Source organism: Pinus tabuliformis, chromosome 9 (assembly GCF_031772625.1).
Source record: "Pinus tabuliformis cultivar Carrire ecotype Pingquan chromosome 9, CPIR1, whole genome shotgun sequence".
Taxonomy (NCBI): domain Eukaryota; kingdom Viridiplantae; phylum Streptophyta; class Pinopsida; order Pinales; family Pinaceae; genus Pinus; species Pinus tabuliformis.
The window spans coordinates 890,423,872-890,441,609 of record NC_142307.1 but is presented as its reverse complement, the minus strand read 5'-3'; the positions used below and the strand labels follow the sequence as shown (position 1 = coordinate 890,441,609).

Here is a 17,738-nt window from a genome sequence, read left to right as displayed (position 1 = left end):
CTGTCTTGACAACAAACGGCTTCCCAATCAGGTAATGCCTCCACACATGAAGACAGTGAATGATTGCAGTCATCTCCTTCTCATGGACCGGATACCTCCGTTCTCTATCCTGCAACTTCCGACTCTCGTACGCCACCGGATGCCCATCCTACATAAGAACCCCTCCTATGGAAAAATCCGAAGCATCAGTGTGTACCTCAAACAGTCTCTCGAAGTCAGGCAACTTCAGTATCGGTGCTATAACCATCCTCTTCTTCAAGTCATCAAATGCCTTCTGACATTTATCCGTCCAACTCCACCTCTTGTCTTTCTTCAATAGGTCTATCAGTGATGATGTTACCTTGGAGTACCCCTCTACGAACTTCCGTTGGTAGTTGGTCATGCCCAAAAACACCCTCATCTCATGGACATTCTTCGGTTCAACCCAGTCCTCGATCGCCTTCACTCTGCTCGGCTCCATCCGTATGTACCCTTGACCAAAAATATGCCCAAGGAACGGAATATCGGTCTGAGCGAACACACACTTAGACTTCTTCAAGAACAGTTGATTTGCCCTCAGTGCCTCGAACACCATCTCCAAGTGCTTCTTATGATCCTCCATGTTGTCACTGAACACCACTATATCGTCCAAGTATACTACTATGAACGAATCCAAGTATGGTCGTAGGACATCATTCATCAAAGTGAAAAACGTAGCAGGAGCATTACACAACCCGAATGGCATAACAAGGAACTCAAAGCTACCATACCTGTTACTATCGCGGTCTTCTTCTCGTCTCCTTCAACTATCCGCACCTAATAATACCCATGCCTCAAGTCCAGCTTGGAAAACACTCGGGCTTTCGCAAGCTTGTCAAAGCAATCAACAGCCAATGGCAAAGGATACATGTTCCTTACCGTCTGCTTGTTCAATGCACAGTAATCACAACACATCCGTAGCTCATTCGAATCCTTCTTCCGTTGGAACAATACCGGAGCTCCATAAGGGGACCTTGAAGGTCTGATGAAACCTGCATCAGCTAACTCCTTTAGCTGTCGTTTCAATTCCTCCAACTCAGGTCCTAACAATCGATAAGGTGCTTTAGCCGGGGGTTGCTTTCCTGGCTCAAGCTCAATGCTATGGTCCACTACACGCCTTGGTGGAAGCTTCTTTGGTAGCTCATCAGGCATCAAATCCGCATATTTGGTCAATACCTCAGAAATCTCGGCTGGAACAGGAATCCCCACTCCATCACCTTCGACATCCTTGAACATCACCGCATATGTCTCCATATCTGATTCCTTCATAGCCTTCTCCAAACTTAGTGCAGAAACATGTTGCACCTTGACTTCCCTCCTTTGCCTATGAGTAAAGTCCAAGTTTGTGACTGTCTGACCAACACCACCTCATCACAAAAGGGGACAAAAATAGCCTTGTTTCTCTTCAAGAAATCCTATCCAAGTATCATATCAAAGTCGTTCATCTCCATCACTGTGAAGTCCAACTGACCCTTCCAGTCTTTTATCTGCACAGGCACTTCGTGTGCCAAACCCGCCACCTTAGCTCTAGAGTTCACTGCCTTGACTTCCACATTCGATGGGAAGATCATCAGTCCAACCTTTTTTGCCAATCGTGTCGTCATGAAGTTATGAGTGGCCCCCGTGTCCACCAGAGCTTGAATGGTCTTTCCATGAACCATCAAGTCCACGAAACCCAGACTATTCATCCACAATTTCTCCATAACTTTTCCCTGCATACATGTTTGTTCTCTGCGTTCATCAAGCAACGGCTTCACTACCTATGAACCTACTCTGATACCACCTGACACGCCCCCAATTCTTTTTTCGTTAAATTGGCCGAGTGCGCCACCGCCTAAGTAGTTAACATTCTCCATTGTTAGCTTACTTTACGAACTATGCCTTAACATTCATCATATAACATGAATAACATATTAATGTGCGGAAACCATTAATATAAAGACATCATGAACAACAGCATAAACACAATCATATGCAAGAGAGAATTCTTTTATTATATATGAAGAGTTTTTGTACAATGACCAGGAGCTTGGCTCAACTGGCGTTTCACCCGAGTTGGGCGCCCACCCGTGCAAGAGCGCATGGTGGTCTCACCTCAACCCCAAACCAAAATACAATACAACATAACACAACCGAGTTTCTTGTCAAACGGGCGAGCGCACCCGTGCACGACCCGCGCCCAACACAATCCAAACCCATTTACCAAACTCCGGCGGGCGGGCGCCTTAGAACGCCCTCCACCCACACCTTCAACCGCCCTTACAATACTTGTGCAGCCCGTGTACACCGCCCGGCAGGCGGGCGCATCCCTTGCACCTTTGTTGTGGCCCTGCACTTACTCGCACTTCTTGTTTGAACGATCGAAGATGATGAGCGATGGTGAAAATGACTAGCCTCACCGCTTGTTTATACACTTCCTCGCGTGGCGGTCATGCCCTCGGCTGACCCTTCCACAAACTCCAACCAACATGTCCTCAAACACAAGTGATGCTAACATATGGTCAACTCGCCCTTTGCTTGCCTCGCTCCATGGTCGGCTTGCTCGGCAAGTCCTCCAACTCGCCATATAAGTGACGGAGCACCAACTCGCCCTCATAACATGTTGCACCCTTGGTTATCTGTCGCACTTCCATGCCTTAGTCGTATCTCGTGGAGGAAGGAGCACGCGCCCGATGACTGCAAGACGTTACACACTTGGTCCAAACTTCTTTATAAATTCTTGGTTTGACACTCTTTCATCTTCATTGCAAATTTTATATGCGGTGACGTCAATAATCCCTCCAATTATAGGACCATCATGATAAACCATTTGTTTTCAAAGCTATATGGAAGCATGCTATAAAATAAAATTAGCAAGTGGGCAGAAGAAAGAGATAAGTGTGTTAAAGGGCAAGCAAGTTTTAGACCTAAACATTCCACAGTTGATCATTGCATAACTTTAAGACACATCATTGAAAAGGTTTGGGAGAAAAAGGAAGAAGTCTTTTGTTGCTTTGTTGATTTCATAAAAGCGTTTGACTCAGTTCCTGGGGACAAGCTTTGGCACAGAATGGAGGAGCTTGGAGTTCTTAAACATTTGAGAGCAGATGTGCATAGAGTGTATGAAGAAGTGAAAGTCAAAATTAGAACTTCAACAGGGATTTCTGAAAGTTTTAGAAGCGATATCGGGGTCAAGAAAGGTTGCCCATTGTCTCCTACCCTTTTTGGTTTATATATCGACAAGCTTGAAGAGTGGTTAAATTCGCAAGGGGTGGATAGTATCTATTTGGGCAAGTTCATTATAAGGCTTTTTTTGTATGCAGATGACCTTATTCTGATTTCTAAATCAGCTCTTGGTTTGCAAAAGCACTTACTATCCCTTGAGAATTTTTGTACAAGTGTGGGGATGCAAGTCAATATCAACAAAATGAAAGTAGTGGTTTTCTCTAAGAGAAGAAAACATAAACAACATAAGTTCTACTTTGAAGGAAACATTCTGGAAGAAGTTGTGGATTACAAATACCTTGAGATTGACTTCAACAAAAATCTAAGTTGGGATGGTTGTAGAAAGAAAAGAACTTTGGGGGGTTATAAAGCATTTTATGCTTTTGAAAATAGGTGTAGAGAGGCAAAGTTATGGGACTGAAAAACCACTCCAACTCTTTTTGGGCTTCTAGTGATTTCGATGATTCTCTATGGTTGTGAACTATGGGCCAGCAATACGTCCGATATGCAATGGAGACAAATTGAGAAAATTCATAAGTGTTTGATTACAAACAAATTCAAGATTAAAAGTGCAGTTCCTTATGCTATCTTGTTAAGTGAAACAGGGGTTGCTCCTATTAGAGAAATTGTGATGGTGCGAGTTATAAGGTATTTAAAGAAAATTGAGCAAATGGAAGAGGGTAGATGACCTAAGGTTGTCTTTAATGACAGATTGTGCAATAGAAAAAAAACTTGGCTGCAGCAAAATAACAAATGGTTTAGTAAATGGGTTATTTGCTTGAACACATGTCCCATAAACAACAAAGAGATAAAAAAATTTGTTTTGGAAAAGTTCCACAAGCGTACTTGGGATAAGGAGCTAGGAAAAAAGAAAAAGTACTATATTGAAGTGTTTAATCCCACTCATAGTCATCAACCAAAAGCATACATAGAGGCCAATATATCTTGGAGAGCCAAAATTCTTATTGCTCAATTAAGGACTAATTCTTATCAACTCCGTTATGAAACAAGGCACTGGAAAAGACCAAAAGAAGTGTGGGAGGAAAGAGTATGCATTTTTCGTTCTTCCGGAAAAATGGAAACAAAAAAACATTTCATTTTAGAATGTGAGGCCTTCAAAGGAAACAGGGAAAGTTATGCAGATATGCTGCTAGCTAGCTCTTGGGATAATCTATTTAGCAAGTAATTTGTCGAGAAGTTGGGAGCATTTATTGTGAAACTTCATAGAAAAATGATCGAAAACATTGTAGATGAAGAAACAATATGTCCCATAAGTTATCTTTAACCTCCTTCCTTCCTTCCTTCCTTCCTTCCTTCTTTCTTTCTTTCTTTCTTATAATGAGTAGAATAATTCATTCCTTCCTTCCTTCCTTCCTTCTTTCTTTCTTTCTTTCTTTCTTTCTTATAATGAGTAGAATAATTCATTCATTCCTTCCTTCCTTCCTTCCTTCCTTCCTTCTTTCTTTCTTTCTTTCTTTCTTATAATGAGTAGAATAACCCGAAAAATTAAATGTTTCAAAAAATCTACCAAAAATTTAACTCTAGAAAAGTTAGATGTTTAACCCTAGAAATTTAAACTCCATAGTTTCAAACATATGCGAATTTTGTATATCTCTTCCTTCCTTCCTTCCTTCCTTCCTTCCTTCCTTCCTTCCTTCCTTCCTTCCTTCCTTCCTTCCTTCCTTCCTTCCTTCCTTCCTTCCTTCCTTAGTAGAATAACTCTCTCTCTCTCTCATAATGAGTAGAATAACCTGAAAAATTAAATGTTTCAAAAAATTACCAAAAATTTAACTCTAGAAAAGTTAGATGTTTAACCCTAGAAATTTAAACTCCATAGTTTCAAACATATGCGAATTTTGTATATCTCATCCTAGTTTTAATTGGAAGAAGGCTTTGAAGGCAATAAAATTATGTAACTCAAAATCATGGGTGGGAACCACTAAGCTCGTCAAACATCGGGAAGAGACAAATATTTTGGGACCATCACATATTTTGTGTAAGGATGGGAATTGACTGTTTTTTTCCGCAAATAAGATGCAACAAATTATATTTTATGGACAAATAATGTTATTATGGATTATAATGAATAAAAAATACAACGAAAAATATTGAACTTATCACATTATATTCTGTCGACCTTATTTATAAGGCAAGAAATGATCTGTCTACCTTGAAAATTGGCGTTTGAATTTAGATGTATAAACCATTCCACCCGTAAAAGCATTGATTATGCTGGTTGGAAATTGAAGAGCAATGAAGAAAAGGAAGACTTTATTTCCAACGAAACATGCAGTCCCCATACCTGCAACGGTTGAATTATGGATAACTTCCACCACCACCCTCATGGAGTGAATGTTTCGTAGAGTGTAAGTTTATATAAAATACTGCATCGATTCACGTGCCGAGATTCAACCGAAATTTCGCTTGCATGCAAGAGGAGAGAACGAGCGGTCGACAGCACATCACAACATTTTGGGTTGATTGTTCCCTGCATCCAATCTCCGACCAACAAATTTCATTCAATATTCGTTCTCCAATTATTTTTACCATCAAAATCTATAAAAAACTAAATACAAACCACCCATGGTCCGAAGGGAGGAAGAAAGCATCCGTCCTTGACTCGGAGTTTAAATTCAGGCAGAGGGGTATCAGCGGTGGAGGCACAGCAGAGGCAGAATTTGCCCATTTATTCTTGTTTCAGGCCGTCAAGAAATATGAAAGGCGGAAATCGAGAAGCACAGTGTTCAGCGGTTGGCCAAGAGAGCGGTGGATGCCGCAGCCCCACAACTGTACGGCCCTCCACGAAGCGCAAGTGTAAGCGCAAGGGAGGGCCGGACAACATCAAGTTCCAATACAGAGGCGTTCGGCAACGCAGTTGGGGAAAATGGGTTGCAGAGATCAGACAGCCCGGAAAACGAACCAGAAGGTGGCTAGGCACGTTTGCTACCGCCGAGCAGGCCGCGCAGGCTTACGACAACGCTGCGATCTTACTCTTCGGCTCCAAAGCCCATCTTAATCTCCAGCCGTCTGGTTGGGATCAGTCCAAATCCTCCTCCCACTCCTCTAAACTCAGGCCACTGCTCCCGCGCATTACGGTTACACGTCCACCGGCTATTCATGGTACTATCCCCGGCCCTAACCCTAACCCTAATATTTCCGGAGCCTTTCCATGTGGTTATTTTGGAACCCTTACGATTCCAGATTTCTGGCCAGCCGCGATGAGAGCAGCACACACCGACGTTACATATCACCATCCCGTTATCGACCCAAAGCGGGAAACAACACTTGAGCAGCGTAGCGTCTTTCATCTGGAAGAATCTAGGGTTCCTACACAGCAGTGCAATGGCGCGGAAGTACTGCATCGTGAATCCTCTCCATTGAAGACAGATAAGCTCCAAGAAAACTTCAGAACCGAGAATACGGGTCTGCAATCTCATAGACTGGGTGACCCTGATCAGCTGTCTGGGATTCAAGGTGGTATCGTCGGCGATGAGCTCAGTCAAGGCTTTTATAGCGAGACCGCTGGGAATATTACCGAGCCAAGCAACCATTTTGATGGAGAATCGAGAGATGATAATCTTGCTGTTTCCTTGCACGAGTTGCAGTACAGCGGTGGCCCTCCGTCACCCGGTTTCATGTGGCACTATAATATCAAACACGACTATTACTACGACGAGACCAAAAGCAGCACGTTGCCCGAGACCGACAACCAACTCTGGGATTATTCCGATGAAAGTTCTATTTAGTTGCAGGTTTTGTTCGACTCTGAAAGCACTTTCATGACTGGGCCTGCGTTAAACAAGGGCTGCAATTCACGGACCGTCAAACCAAAATAACTGTCCTGTCGTGATGTCTTCGTGGCTTATTGATCTGCACAGAATTCACGAGTAAATGCCAAGGTGAGATGATGGGATCCCTCTCAGTTAAAGGAATATTCATCACAGAAAATCTTACAAAACATATATTTCCATTTCATCTTGCCAAGTAATTAGTTTGAAATGAATAAACATATGAGAAGACTATGATTTTCTTTCAGCCTGGCAAGTTTTAGTACCGAAAAATTCCTTTATTTAAGCATATAGTTTTTCCATTCGTTTACTTCACAAATTGTACATGCTTTCCCACTAGTTTAAGTTTGAAGCTATCTTTATAGCCAAAATCTCGTGCATTCATTTGCTCAGTTTTCTTTGTCCATGTTGTCCATTACCACACGAAATTTTTTTAATGGTCTGAGTGTGCTTTTTTATTTACTGAATGATCACCTTCATCTCAAACTCAGATCTAACCCAACCAAATCATTAAACTCCTTTTCTGACTAGATTGAACATATATATTGATTAAAATGGCCTCCAATATTCTTGCAATGTTGTAATTAGCAAAATGTGAAGAACGAGAATGGTTAAACTTGTATAGAATTTCGTATGCTAAGGATTCACGACCTATACTGCTTGCTTTTCTTAGGCGATTTGAGATACGGACCAAATCTCAGGCCGTTTTTCTTGGTTTTTCCATAACTGATGCAGAATTTAACATCTGCAGCAAATGTCGATATAGTATCCTTTTTCCCTGAAAATGTCCCATCGGAATAATTAAATTTATGGTGGCGTTACAGTTAACTTATATTTTTTAACCCTAGCTAGTACCTGATCATAATGATAATATAAATCACAGTCATGTTACATCCCACATGTCATGATACTTCATCTGTAACGAAACTCGATATGCCATTTCTCTAGATTTTAAAAGGTCATTTGTTGCAATAACGGCATTTCTAATTAGATTTTAGTGTGTGGAAATTTTCACACAACTTTAGCTTAAAATCCCTCTGTTACCAGAGACGGGATGGTGGCCACGAGAAAATATCATTAGAAACGAGACGGTACGGAAAACGCCGTTCCCGACGTCGTTCTGGTTTTTATTGTTGCGAAATTTGTTTTCTTCTGAAATGGATCATTTTTTCTTACAGCGGTTTGATGCCAGAAGGTTTAGCTATCATCGGTTTCTCCTCCGTTAAATCTTAAAAACTCAGGTTAACTCTCGTCCCAAAAAAACATTGCGCAAAACGCACTGCATGCAGACAGCTAGTTTCATTTAGCAGCTGCGCAGCTCATAGGAACAATTTAGGATGAATAAATTTTCAATGATTGAGGTAATGATTTGGTATTTTTTTAATGTATAGATCATGGATTGAAACCTGCAAATCTGTCAAGCTGGAGCGGTATCAATATGGCTTTTCAATAAGTTTCTGGAATGTCTATCTAATAACAAAAACTCAGTTGTGCTCTATCAATTATGTTAGAGGTTATTCTATAATCGAGATTTTTACTTCTTTTCATTATAACCAGAAATCTTCTGTACACGCTGATCACAGATCTTTCCCCCTGTCCGTCCACCTAAATGCACAAATCTATGGTTCCCAACAGAAAGCAATCACCACTCAACATATATTTAAAGGGGAAAATGACAATTATAAGTGAAAGCAATCACCACTCAACATATATTTAAAAGGGAAAATGACAATTATAAGTGAAAAGTGAAAATGACATTTAGAGGGATTTATTTACTTTCATTAAATTGTTAATTTGTTGTTGGTGTTTTGTTTTGTTGCATTCTAAAGTCAATAGATCACTAATATATTGTTGAATTTTGGTTAACATAATAAAACACCTAGGAAGAAGGATTTTTAAAGCAATTTTAATGTTTTTTTCTCTCTCCTGGTTTCTTGAATGCTAAACCTCAAAACTCCGTTTCTGGTTGTCGGTTCTCGTTTCTGGTAACATTGATTAATCCCTGCATAAACAATTTTAGAATTTAATGTATTTAAATTATGTACTTCGTTTAATTTAAATTTATTAGCTAATAGTACCTAATTATAATCTACGATGCTTCATGTGACATCTCACATCTCATGATAGTTACTTATCACCAAACAAAATGATGTCCCATTTCTCTAGAGTTTTGAAATGACATTTGTTCACACATATGCAATCCGAGATAGTTCTGCGGTTAAAATTCATTTTCCTGTTTAAACGGTAACCTTAAACCGTGTCTAAACAACTTTGGAAGTTTATGTACCTAAATTAATGTACTTTAATTAAATCTATATATTTTTAACCTGAATATTAACCAATTATAATCTAAATTACTTTGATGCTACAACTCACATCTCACGATACTTTACCAGGCACCAAACATAATTATGTGATATTTCGTTTAGAGTTTTGAAATGGCATTTGTTAACATAGATGTGTTTCCTAGACAATTGTGTGATAAACATTGATGGATCATGTGATTTTTTGGGGTTTGTATTGACCTTAATAAAATGTTTAAACAACTTTAGAAATTAATATGTATATTTGTTAGATTTAAAAGTGAGCTTAAGATAAATATCTCATCATGTTTATATTCATACCATAAAGGTCTCTCTCTATATATAGATATATATACTCTCTCTCTATATATATATATCGATTTAATGTCTATATTGTCTTGAAAATACTACGCACTAATACAATCAACAAATCCATAATTTATTATATTAATATATGCGTCTAGCCATTAAAATTAGGATCTAATACTCAATAATCATGAGTATTAATCATGATCATGACCTCTTTATATTGTCTTAAAAATACTACGCACTAATACAATGAACAAATCCATAATTTATTATGTTAATATATTCGTCTAGTCGTTAGAATTAGGATCTAATACTCAATAATCATGAGTATTAATCATGACCTCTTTACCTTGTATGGATTTGTAATAATCTTTTAACATATTTAAATGGTAACTTATAAAATAGTTAGTTCCATTAAGAATGGAATCTAAGCAAAGCAAGACTTAAAATTAGATTATGATCTCAATCTGATGTAATTATGGTTCATGATAAGTTACAGGTCTGATTCTGATTAGAATTCCACAAATTCTACCGCGTAGAGTAGTCTGATCTGATGAATACATAACAATAACTGACAGTCCACTTATATTTGAAGATCAATCATCATACACCACTGTGAAAAGATGAAACATATGCAATGAAAAATGGATAAAGATTCTCTCTGCCAGCGGATATCTTCAATTGAGAGCTCTACATCCACTTTTAACGTAAATAGGACTTCTGCCTTACACACGTAATATGAACAGAAATTCTCAAGCATGAGGTCTCACTTGAAACTGAAGTCTGCACATTCCAGGAGCCTACTTCGTTCATATTTTTTGAACAAAGCCTAATGCCGGGAAGATATCAAACAATCAAAGTACTGGGCAGTTTTCAACAATACACTGTACTCTCAAAGATGATATCACAGATATCATACGCACATTCTTTGGAACGTTGGTGGTTGATCCCAGTGGAGCTTTATTATTGAATTTTTTTAGCATGAGAATGACTGTAAAACTTTTTCATTCTAAATTGTTGAGTTTTATTATTGATTTTTTTAGCATGAGAATGAATGTAAAACTTTTTCATTCTAAATTGTTAATTTACTTGCAGCTGAGGAGCTCCATTGTAAGATTTATGATCTCCTTCCTTATATTTTCCATACACATTTACTGTATAGTTTGAGATAAAGCTGGCTAGCTAGCATCGTTCTTTATAATAGCATTGGTTTTATGATATTTTCCGGACTTTAGCTAATCATTATCTTAGTTGGGAGTAGTCATAGTTCTTTAGCTAAGATCCTCGTTATTTTTCTTATTCTGCTTGCCCATTTCATAACCTAATCTTCATGTTTCGTACCTTGGGAATCAAATCCAAACAAAATCCTACTAAATGAGTCCTATGAGTTTTTCCAAATTGTTAAATTGAGTTATTCTTCTAGTGAACCGGTTCTTATTAGAAAGTATAGCTCTCATTTTACAATGTTGATGAGGAGCCAGAGACTTTGTCGGCAACAATGACTAAGAAGTTTGCCCATGCAGTTACAATCTATAAAGATCAGCTATATCATTAGGAGGAAAGAACATATTTTCTCAATGGGAGGATTCCTAACCTTGAAATTTATTTTTTAGAATCGGAATGTAGTCCAATTCTAGTTTGCTTACATTTTTATCCAATAGATTAATTGGAACCGCAGGTCTACTAGTTTTCGATCACGAGATTTCTAAAGAATCCAGTTTTCATGAGAGTTTGCGGACGTAGGACCAACTCAAAAAGAAACTCATAATCGAAGGAACCATGTCATTTAGCATCGCACTATAGCCGAGGCGAACATAAATTATAATGAAAATAAACCCAAGTAACTTCGAAGAATGTGAACCATATGAAAAGGTATGTTTGCGAGAGTTTTTTCGTGGAATATCTCGCAAAGGAGAGGATGATATATGTCCACAGAAGTTATCAATAAATCATGAAATCCCTAAGCAAACTTAGGGTTCAACCAATGAAATGTTTCTTCGGGAGTAAGGAGGAAAGTGAACGATATGAAAAGGTATGTTTGCAAGATTTTTTCATGGAATATCTCGCAAAGGAGAGGATGATATATGTCCACAGAAGTTATCAATAAATCATGAAATCCTGTAAGCAAATAGGGGATCTAAATATAAAATGACATTATAATTCTAAAGGAATATGTTTGAGAGTACAAGTAGTATGTGAAATAACATTTCTTTTAAATAAATGTAAGATATATATAGGTAAAATATTAATTGAAATTATTATATTGGAGTTAAAAATAACAATTGGTATAGAAATTGTAGTAAGATATATGAAATAATATTTCTTTTAAATAAATGTAAGATATGTATACGTAAATATTAATTGAAATTATTATGTTGGAGGTAAAAATAATAAATGGTATAGAAATTGTTGTAAGATATGTAGGTAAAATATTAATGGAGATTATTATATTGGAGGTACAAGTGGTATAGAATTGCAAGGAAAAAATGTTATTTATAATATTTGGTAAAATTGGAAGTTATTTTTCTAAACATATATTTAGATTATTAATAATTACAATTAAATTTTGAATGGAAGAAATGAAATGAAAAGTATTATCTAACACGTTATATTGGAGGTAAAAATATACAAGGTGTATAGAAATTGTTGCAGGGGAAAAATGCTATTTATAATATATGGGAATAATTACAATTAAAAACAACAAAGTGTATAAATAACAAGGTGTATAGAAATTGTTGCTGGGAAATGATGTTATTTATAATATATGGGAAAAATCGAAGTTTTTTTTAATATAATATATTGTGATTATTAATAATTACAATCAATAGAAATTGTTGTTTGGGAAAATTTGGAAAAAATGTTATTTATAATATATTGTGATTATTAATATTTACAATCAATAGAAATTGTTGTTTGGGAAAATTTGGAAAAAATGTTATTTATAATATGGGGAAAAATCGAAGTTTTTATTTTTTTTAATATATAATATATTTCGATTATTAATAATTACAATTAAATATTAAAGGAAATGAAAAGTATTATTTAATATCAACGAATGCATGTTGTTTTTTCTTTTTTTCCCATTTCTAATATTTAATTTAAATTTAAGAATTATCTGTGTAAATAAAATAAATATATATTACATGTTATACATTAATTAATAAATTTTTTTTAATATATAATATATTTCGATTATTAATAATTACAATTAAATATTAAAGGAAATGAAAGGTATTATTTAATATCGACGAATGCATATGCTACATGTTATTTTTTCTTTTTTTTACCATTTCTAATATTTAATTTAAATTTAAGAATTATCTGTGTAAATAAAATAAATATATATTACATGTTATACATTAATTAATAAATCCCATCGATATAGGTCCATAGAATGCAATTTATATTTTTTCTTTTTTTCCATTTCTAATATTTAAATTTAAGAATTATGTATGTAAATAAAATAAATAGATATTACTTAGCTACATGAAATTTTTACCATATTCATAAAGCTTTTATCCAAAAAGCAATTTAGCTACATGAAACAATATAAATCAACTCTTAAATAATCTAATTGCTTTTTTATCTTAAAAGCATCGAGTTGTTAGGGGTTTTATCTTAAAAAGAAATTTGTATAAGTTAAGTTTTTTTCCATTTCTAATATTTAAATTTAAAAATTAACTATGTAAATAAAATAAATATATATTACTTACCTACATGAAATTTTTACAATATTCATAATGCTTTTATCCAAAAAGCAATTTAGCTACATGAAACAATATAAATCAACTCTTAAATAATCTAATTGTTAAGAGTTTTTATCTTAAAAGCATCGAGTTGTTAAGAGTTTTTATCTTAAAAAGAAATTTGTATAAGTTAAGTTGTATTGTCAATGGAATGCGCTTATATTTCATGAAAATAATTTTGATTTTACAATAAAATTCTTAGTAGTGTAGTTCCCTTCTTCATATCCGAAGTTGAATTGCCAATGGAATGCTGGAATGATCTTATATTTAAGTTGTATTTGCAAGGGAATGCTCTTTCAGAAAAACTTCAAGAACTTCACAAGATGAAAATAAATTTTTACATAAATATTTTACAACAAAATTCTTAGTAGTCTAGTTCCCTTTTTCATTTAGAGAACAAATCGTCTCTAAATCGTTTACGACAAAATTTTAAGTAATCTAATTCTCATGATCATTTAGATAGAGATTTTTAAATGCTTTTATATTTATGTTTTCATAATCTAGTTCCCTTTTTCATTTAGAAAACAAATCGTTTACAACAAAATTTTAAGTAATCTAGTTCTCATGATCATTTAGATAGAAATTTTTAAATGCTTTTATATTTATGTTTTTATAATCTAATTTCCTTCTTCATTTAGAAAACAAATAGTTTACAACAAAATTTTAAGTAATCTAGTTCTCTTGATCATTTAGATAGATAGAATTTTTTAAATGTTAAATTCTTAGTAGTCTAGTTCCCTTTATTATAAATCATTTACAAACAAAATTCCAAGTAATTTAGAAAATAAATCATTTACAACAAAATAATTCTTAGTAGTCTAGTTCCCTTTATTATAATCGTTTACAACAAAATTCCAAGTAATCTGGTTCTGTGATCATTTAGATGGAAGGTTATTTAGATAAAGGTTCAACAATAACCTAACAAAATTCCAAGTAATTTAGAAAATAAATCATTTACAACAAAATTCCAAGCAATCTGGTTCTGTGATCATTTAGATAGAAGGTTCAACAATAATGGAACAAAATTCCAAGTAATCTGGTGCTGTTATCATTTAGATATAAGGTTATTTAGATATAAGGTTCAACAATAACCACTTAAAAAATATATTTTGATATAAAAATCCATCATATCTATCAACAAATATATATATTTGAATTTAGAATAATATAAAAGCATGAAATTCAAAATTTCCTTTCGTGAGATAGCAATAATAATAATAATAACATAGAGAACATTTTCACCTTTAATAAAATTTTCTTACTCTTAAAAAAACAACACATTGGATAAACATCAATAATAATTGATGATTCCCATTCTTAGTAGTCTAGTTCCCTTCTTCATTTAGAAAACAAATCGTTTACAACATAATTTTAAGTAATCTAGTTCTCTCATGATCATTTAGATAATAAAAAAAAAAATGAAAATATTAATTCATTTAGAAAACAAATCATTTACAACAAAATTTTAAGTAATCTAGTTCTCTCATCATCATTTAGATAAAAAAAAAAAAAAATGTCAATGGAATGCTCTTATATTTATGTTTTCATAAAACTTTACAACTTAAAAAAATAATCTTTACATAAATATTTTACAACAAAATCACATTACAAAAAAAATACAACGAAATTCTTAGTAGTCTAGTTCCCTTCATTTAGAAAATAAACGGTTTACAACAAAATTCTCATGATCATTTAGATAATAAAAAATTAAATGTTAAGTTATAATGCCAATGGAATGCTTTTATATTTATGTTTTCATAAAGCCTTTACGACGTGAAAAAATAATCTTTACATAAATATTTTACAACAAAATGTTTTCATAAAACTTTTTCACATTACATACAAATTTTACAACAAAATTCTTAGTAGTCGAGTTCTCTTCATTTAGAAAATAAATCATTTACAACAAAATTCCAAAAATAATCTTTACATAAATATTTTACAACAAAATGTTTTCATAAAACTTTTTCACATTACATACAAATTTTACAACAAAATTCTTAGTAGTCGAGTTCTCTTCATTTAGAAAATAAATCATTTACAACAAAATTCCAAGTAATTTATGTGATCATTTAGATAGAAGGTTCAACAATAACCTCTTAAAATATATTTTGATATTTCTGTGATCATTTAGATAGAAGGTTCAACAATAAATTCTTAAAATATATTTTGATATAAAATTCTATTGTATTTATAAAATCATGGAATTTATATTTTGATATAAAAATCTATTGTATCTATAAAAGCATGGAATTCAAAATTTCCTTGATAAGATGATAATAATAATAATATAGAGAACATTTTCACTTTATAAAAAAAAAAAAAAATTACTCTTAAATAAGGAAAACATTGGATAAACATTAACAACAATTGATGATTCCCTATTGGGGTGATGAATATAGAGGATCCCTAGGCCCGAGCTAATTATTTCACCCCACACGGTAGTAATGATATTGAAACTTGCCATGCAAGAAGAGCCTCAAAACATGAGGCAAAAAAATCTCAACGTGGTATTGTTGTGGGTATTGCGGAGGCTATTGGGGTGCCTATATACCCTCTCGTTTCCAAGCTCGTGAGCGGGTGGGGAGAAAGTGTCGTAGGTTGCCTACAAAATTAATTGTGAGGGTCCTCTATACAGAGTCAGAGACACCGACCACGGTGTGATGGTGCAAGGAGAACGCCCTCCAATGATGAAGGAGAGTTGGAATAGCCTCTTGGTGGCTTGCCTAAGAGAGTTGATTTACCTTCCTTTTTGATTCCATATAAGTCCAAATTCATCTTGCAAACATAAATTGACCAACAGGTTCAAGACTGCCATAATGATCAGAATGAAGTAATTAACTTGTTCACTGATATACCACACAATCAATGACATATTCTAGACCGTTAAGACTCATGGTGTAATGAAGTTAATATGATGAATGGTATAACGAAAGATATGCTTAGCTGTTGAAAAATAAATTAAGTATAGAAAGTAGGCGTAGTCCACAATCGCAAGTATTGGTGAAAAGGAAGTGGTCAGTGGTGCCACACCTCCTATAGTGCGGTTAGAAGAGTACTTCCAGTGAAGGGCGTGACAGGTGGTATCAGAGCTGATGAACGACGGGGAGCTGAATACTTGACATTCGTGACAAGTGATTCAGAGAATCAAGAAGGATGTCTATCTTGCAGAAAATGGGTTTTGCAACCTTCGAAGAATGGGAAGGAAGTCTACTTGAAGAATCAAGTGTTTTGGAACAAAGACTTGCAGAATGGGGCAAGGACTCGTTCGAAACAAAGGATGCTCTTCGTGCTTTGGTCAAGGAAGGGATCTCTGACAGGAATAGGGATGAAGCCTATCGACTTGCAGGGAAAGTGGACTTGTTTGATGCAGAATTCAAGGAGTTGAAGATAAGGCAGGACTTGATTCGAGAGAAACGGAAATGGCTAACTCTTGAGAAAAAGCAGTTCATAGCTTTCATTCAGGATAAGGATAAAGCTGCAGAATGTGATGATAAGGAAGAGGAAGCCGTGATAGTTGAGAATGTTGCAGATGTGACAACAATGGAGGATGAACTTGAAATTGATCAAGTTGGGCCAGGATCGTGCAGTTTGTAGACATTGATGACTGAGGGAACTCACATGGAGGGGCCTCATGATGAAGTGAGTATTATTGATAATTGTGTTTCATTTGAGCTTTTGGTAGATGAACTGTATGTAGGAAAAAGCAAAATCAGTTTTCTAATGCTAGGGAGGATCTTACCATGGATGTCTACGATGAGACCTTGTATGGAAAGGCAAGGATCATTGACTGTTGCAGGACTTGTTGGGGTTGTTTGTGACCTTATGGTAGAAGGTACAAAGGCCCGTGACAAGGGAGGAACATGATGATCATTGTAGAAGAGTGGGTCATGCTTTAGCCATATGGAAACTGGCTAAGTGCCCGACATGACTCATGGACGGATTAGAGGAGAGCACACACTTGAGTATGATGATACTTGGGTGGACTTCTCATGGCCGAGATCAAGAGGAAGTCTTGGTGGAACCTTTAGTGGGGGAGCTATGATGGAAGAGACTCATATGATGTGATGATGATATGGTTGGGTGACCGAGTTCACTAGACTGGATTTGCAGACTTGGATGAGGATGACCGATTGTTGTGATGGGTCTACCTAGTTGGACAACATGGGAAACTTATGTCATGGACATCAGGTTGGAGACATGGAGCATGGAAATCTTATGTAGGAGCACTTGTAGAGGTGTCACTTATGGGCATCCAATGAGGAGTGCGAAGGCAGGGATGTTTTGCAAGTGGATTTGCTTATGTGACATGGAGATGTTTTGTTTATGAGCTGATGGGGATGTTGTGCACTCTTTTACAACAAGGCCGT

General features: G+C 35.3%; 1 protein-coding gene across 1 annotated transcript; it reads left to right on the top strand.

Annotated features, from left to right (window-relative positions):
* Nucleotides 1-5,936: 5,936 nt before the first annotated feature.
* Nucleotides 5,937-7,089, top strand: LOC149151628 (uncharacterized). Its single transcript, XM_089445681.1, has one exon. It carries the CDS (start codon nt 5,937-5,939, stop codon nt 6,966-6,968), a length of 1,032 nt encoding a protein of 343 aa, XP_089301807.1. The 3' UTR covers nt 6,969-7,089.
* The last annotated feature ends 10,649 nt before the right edge of the window (nt 7,090-17,738 follow it).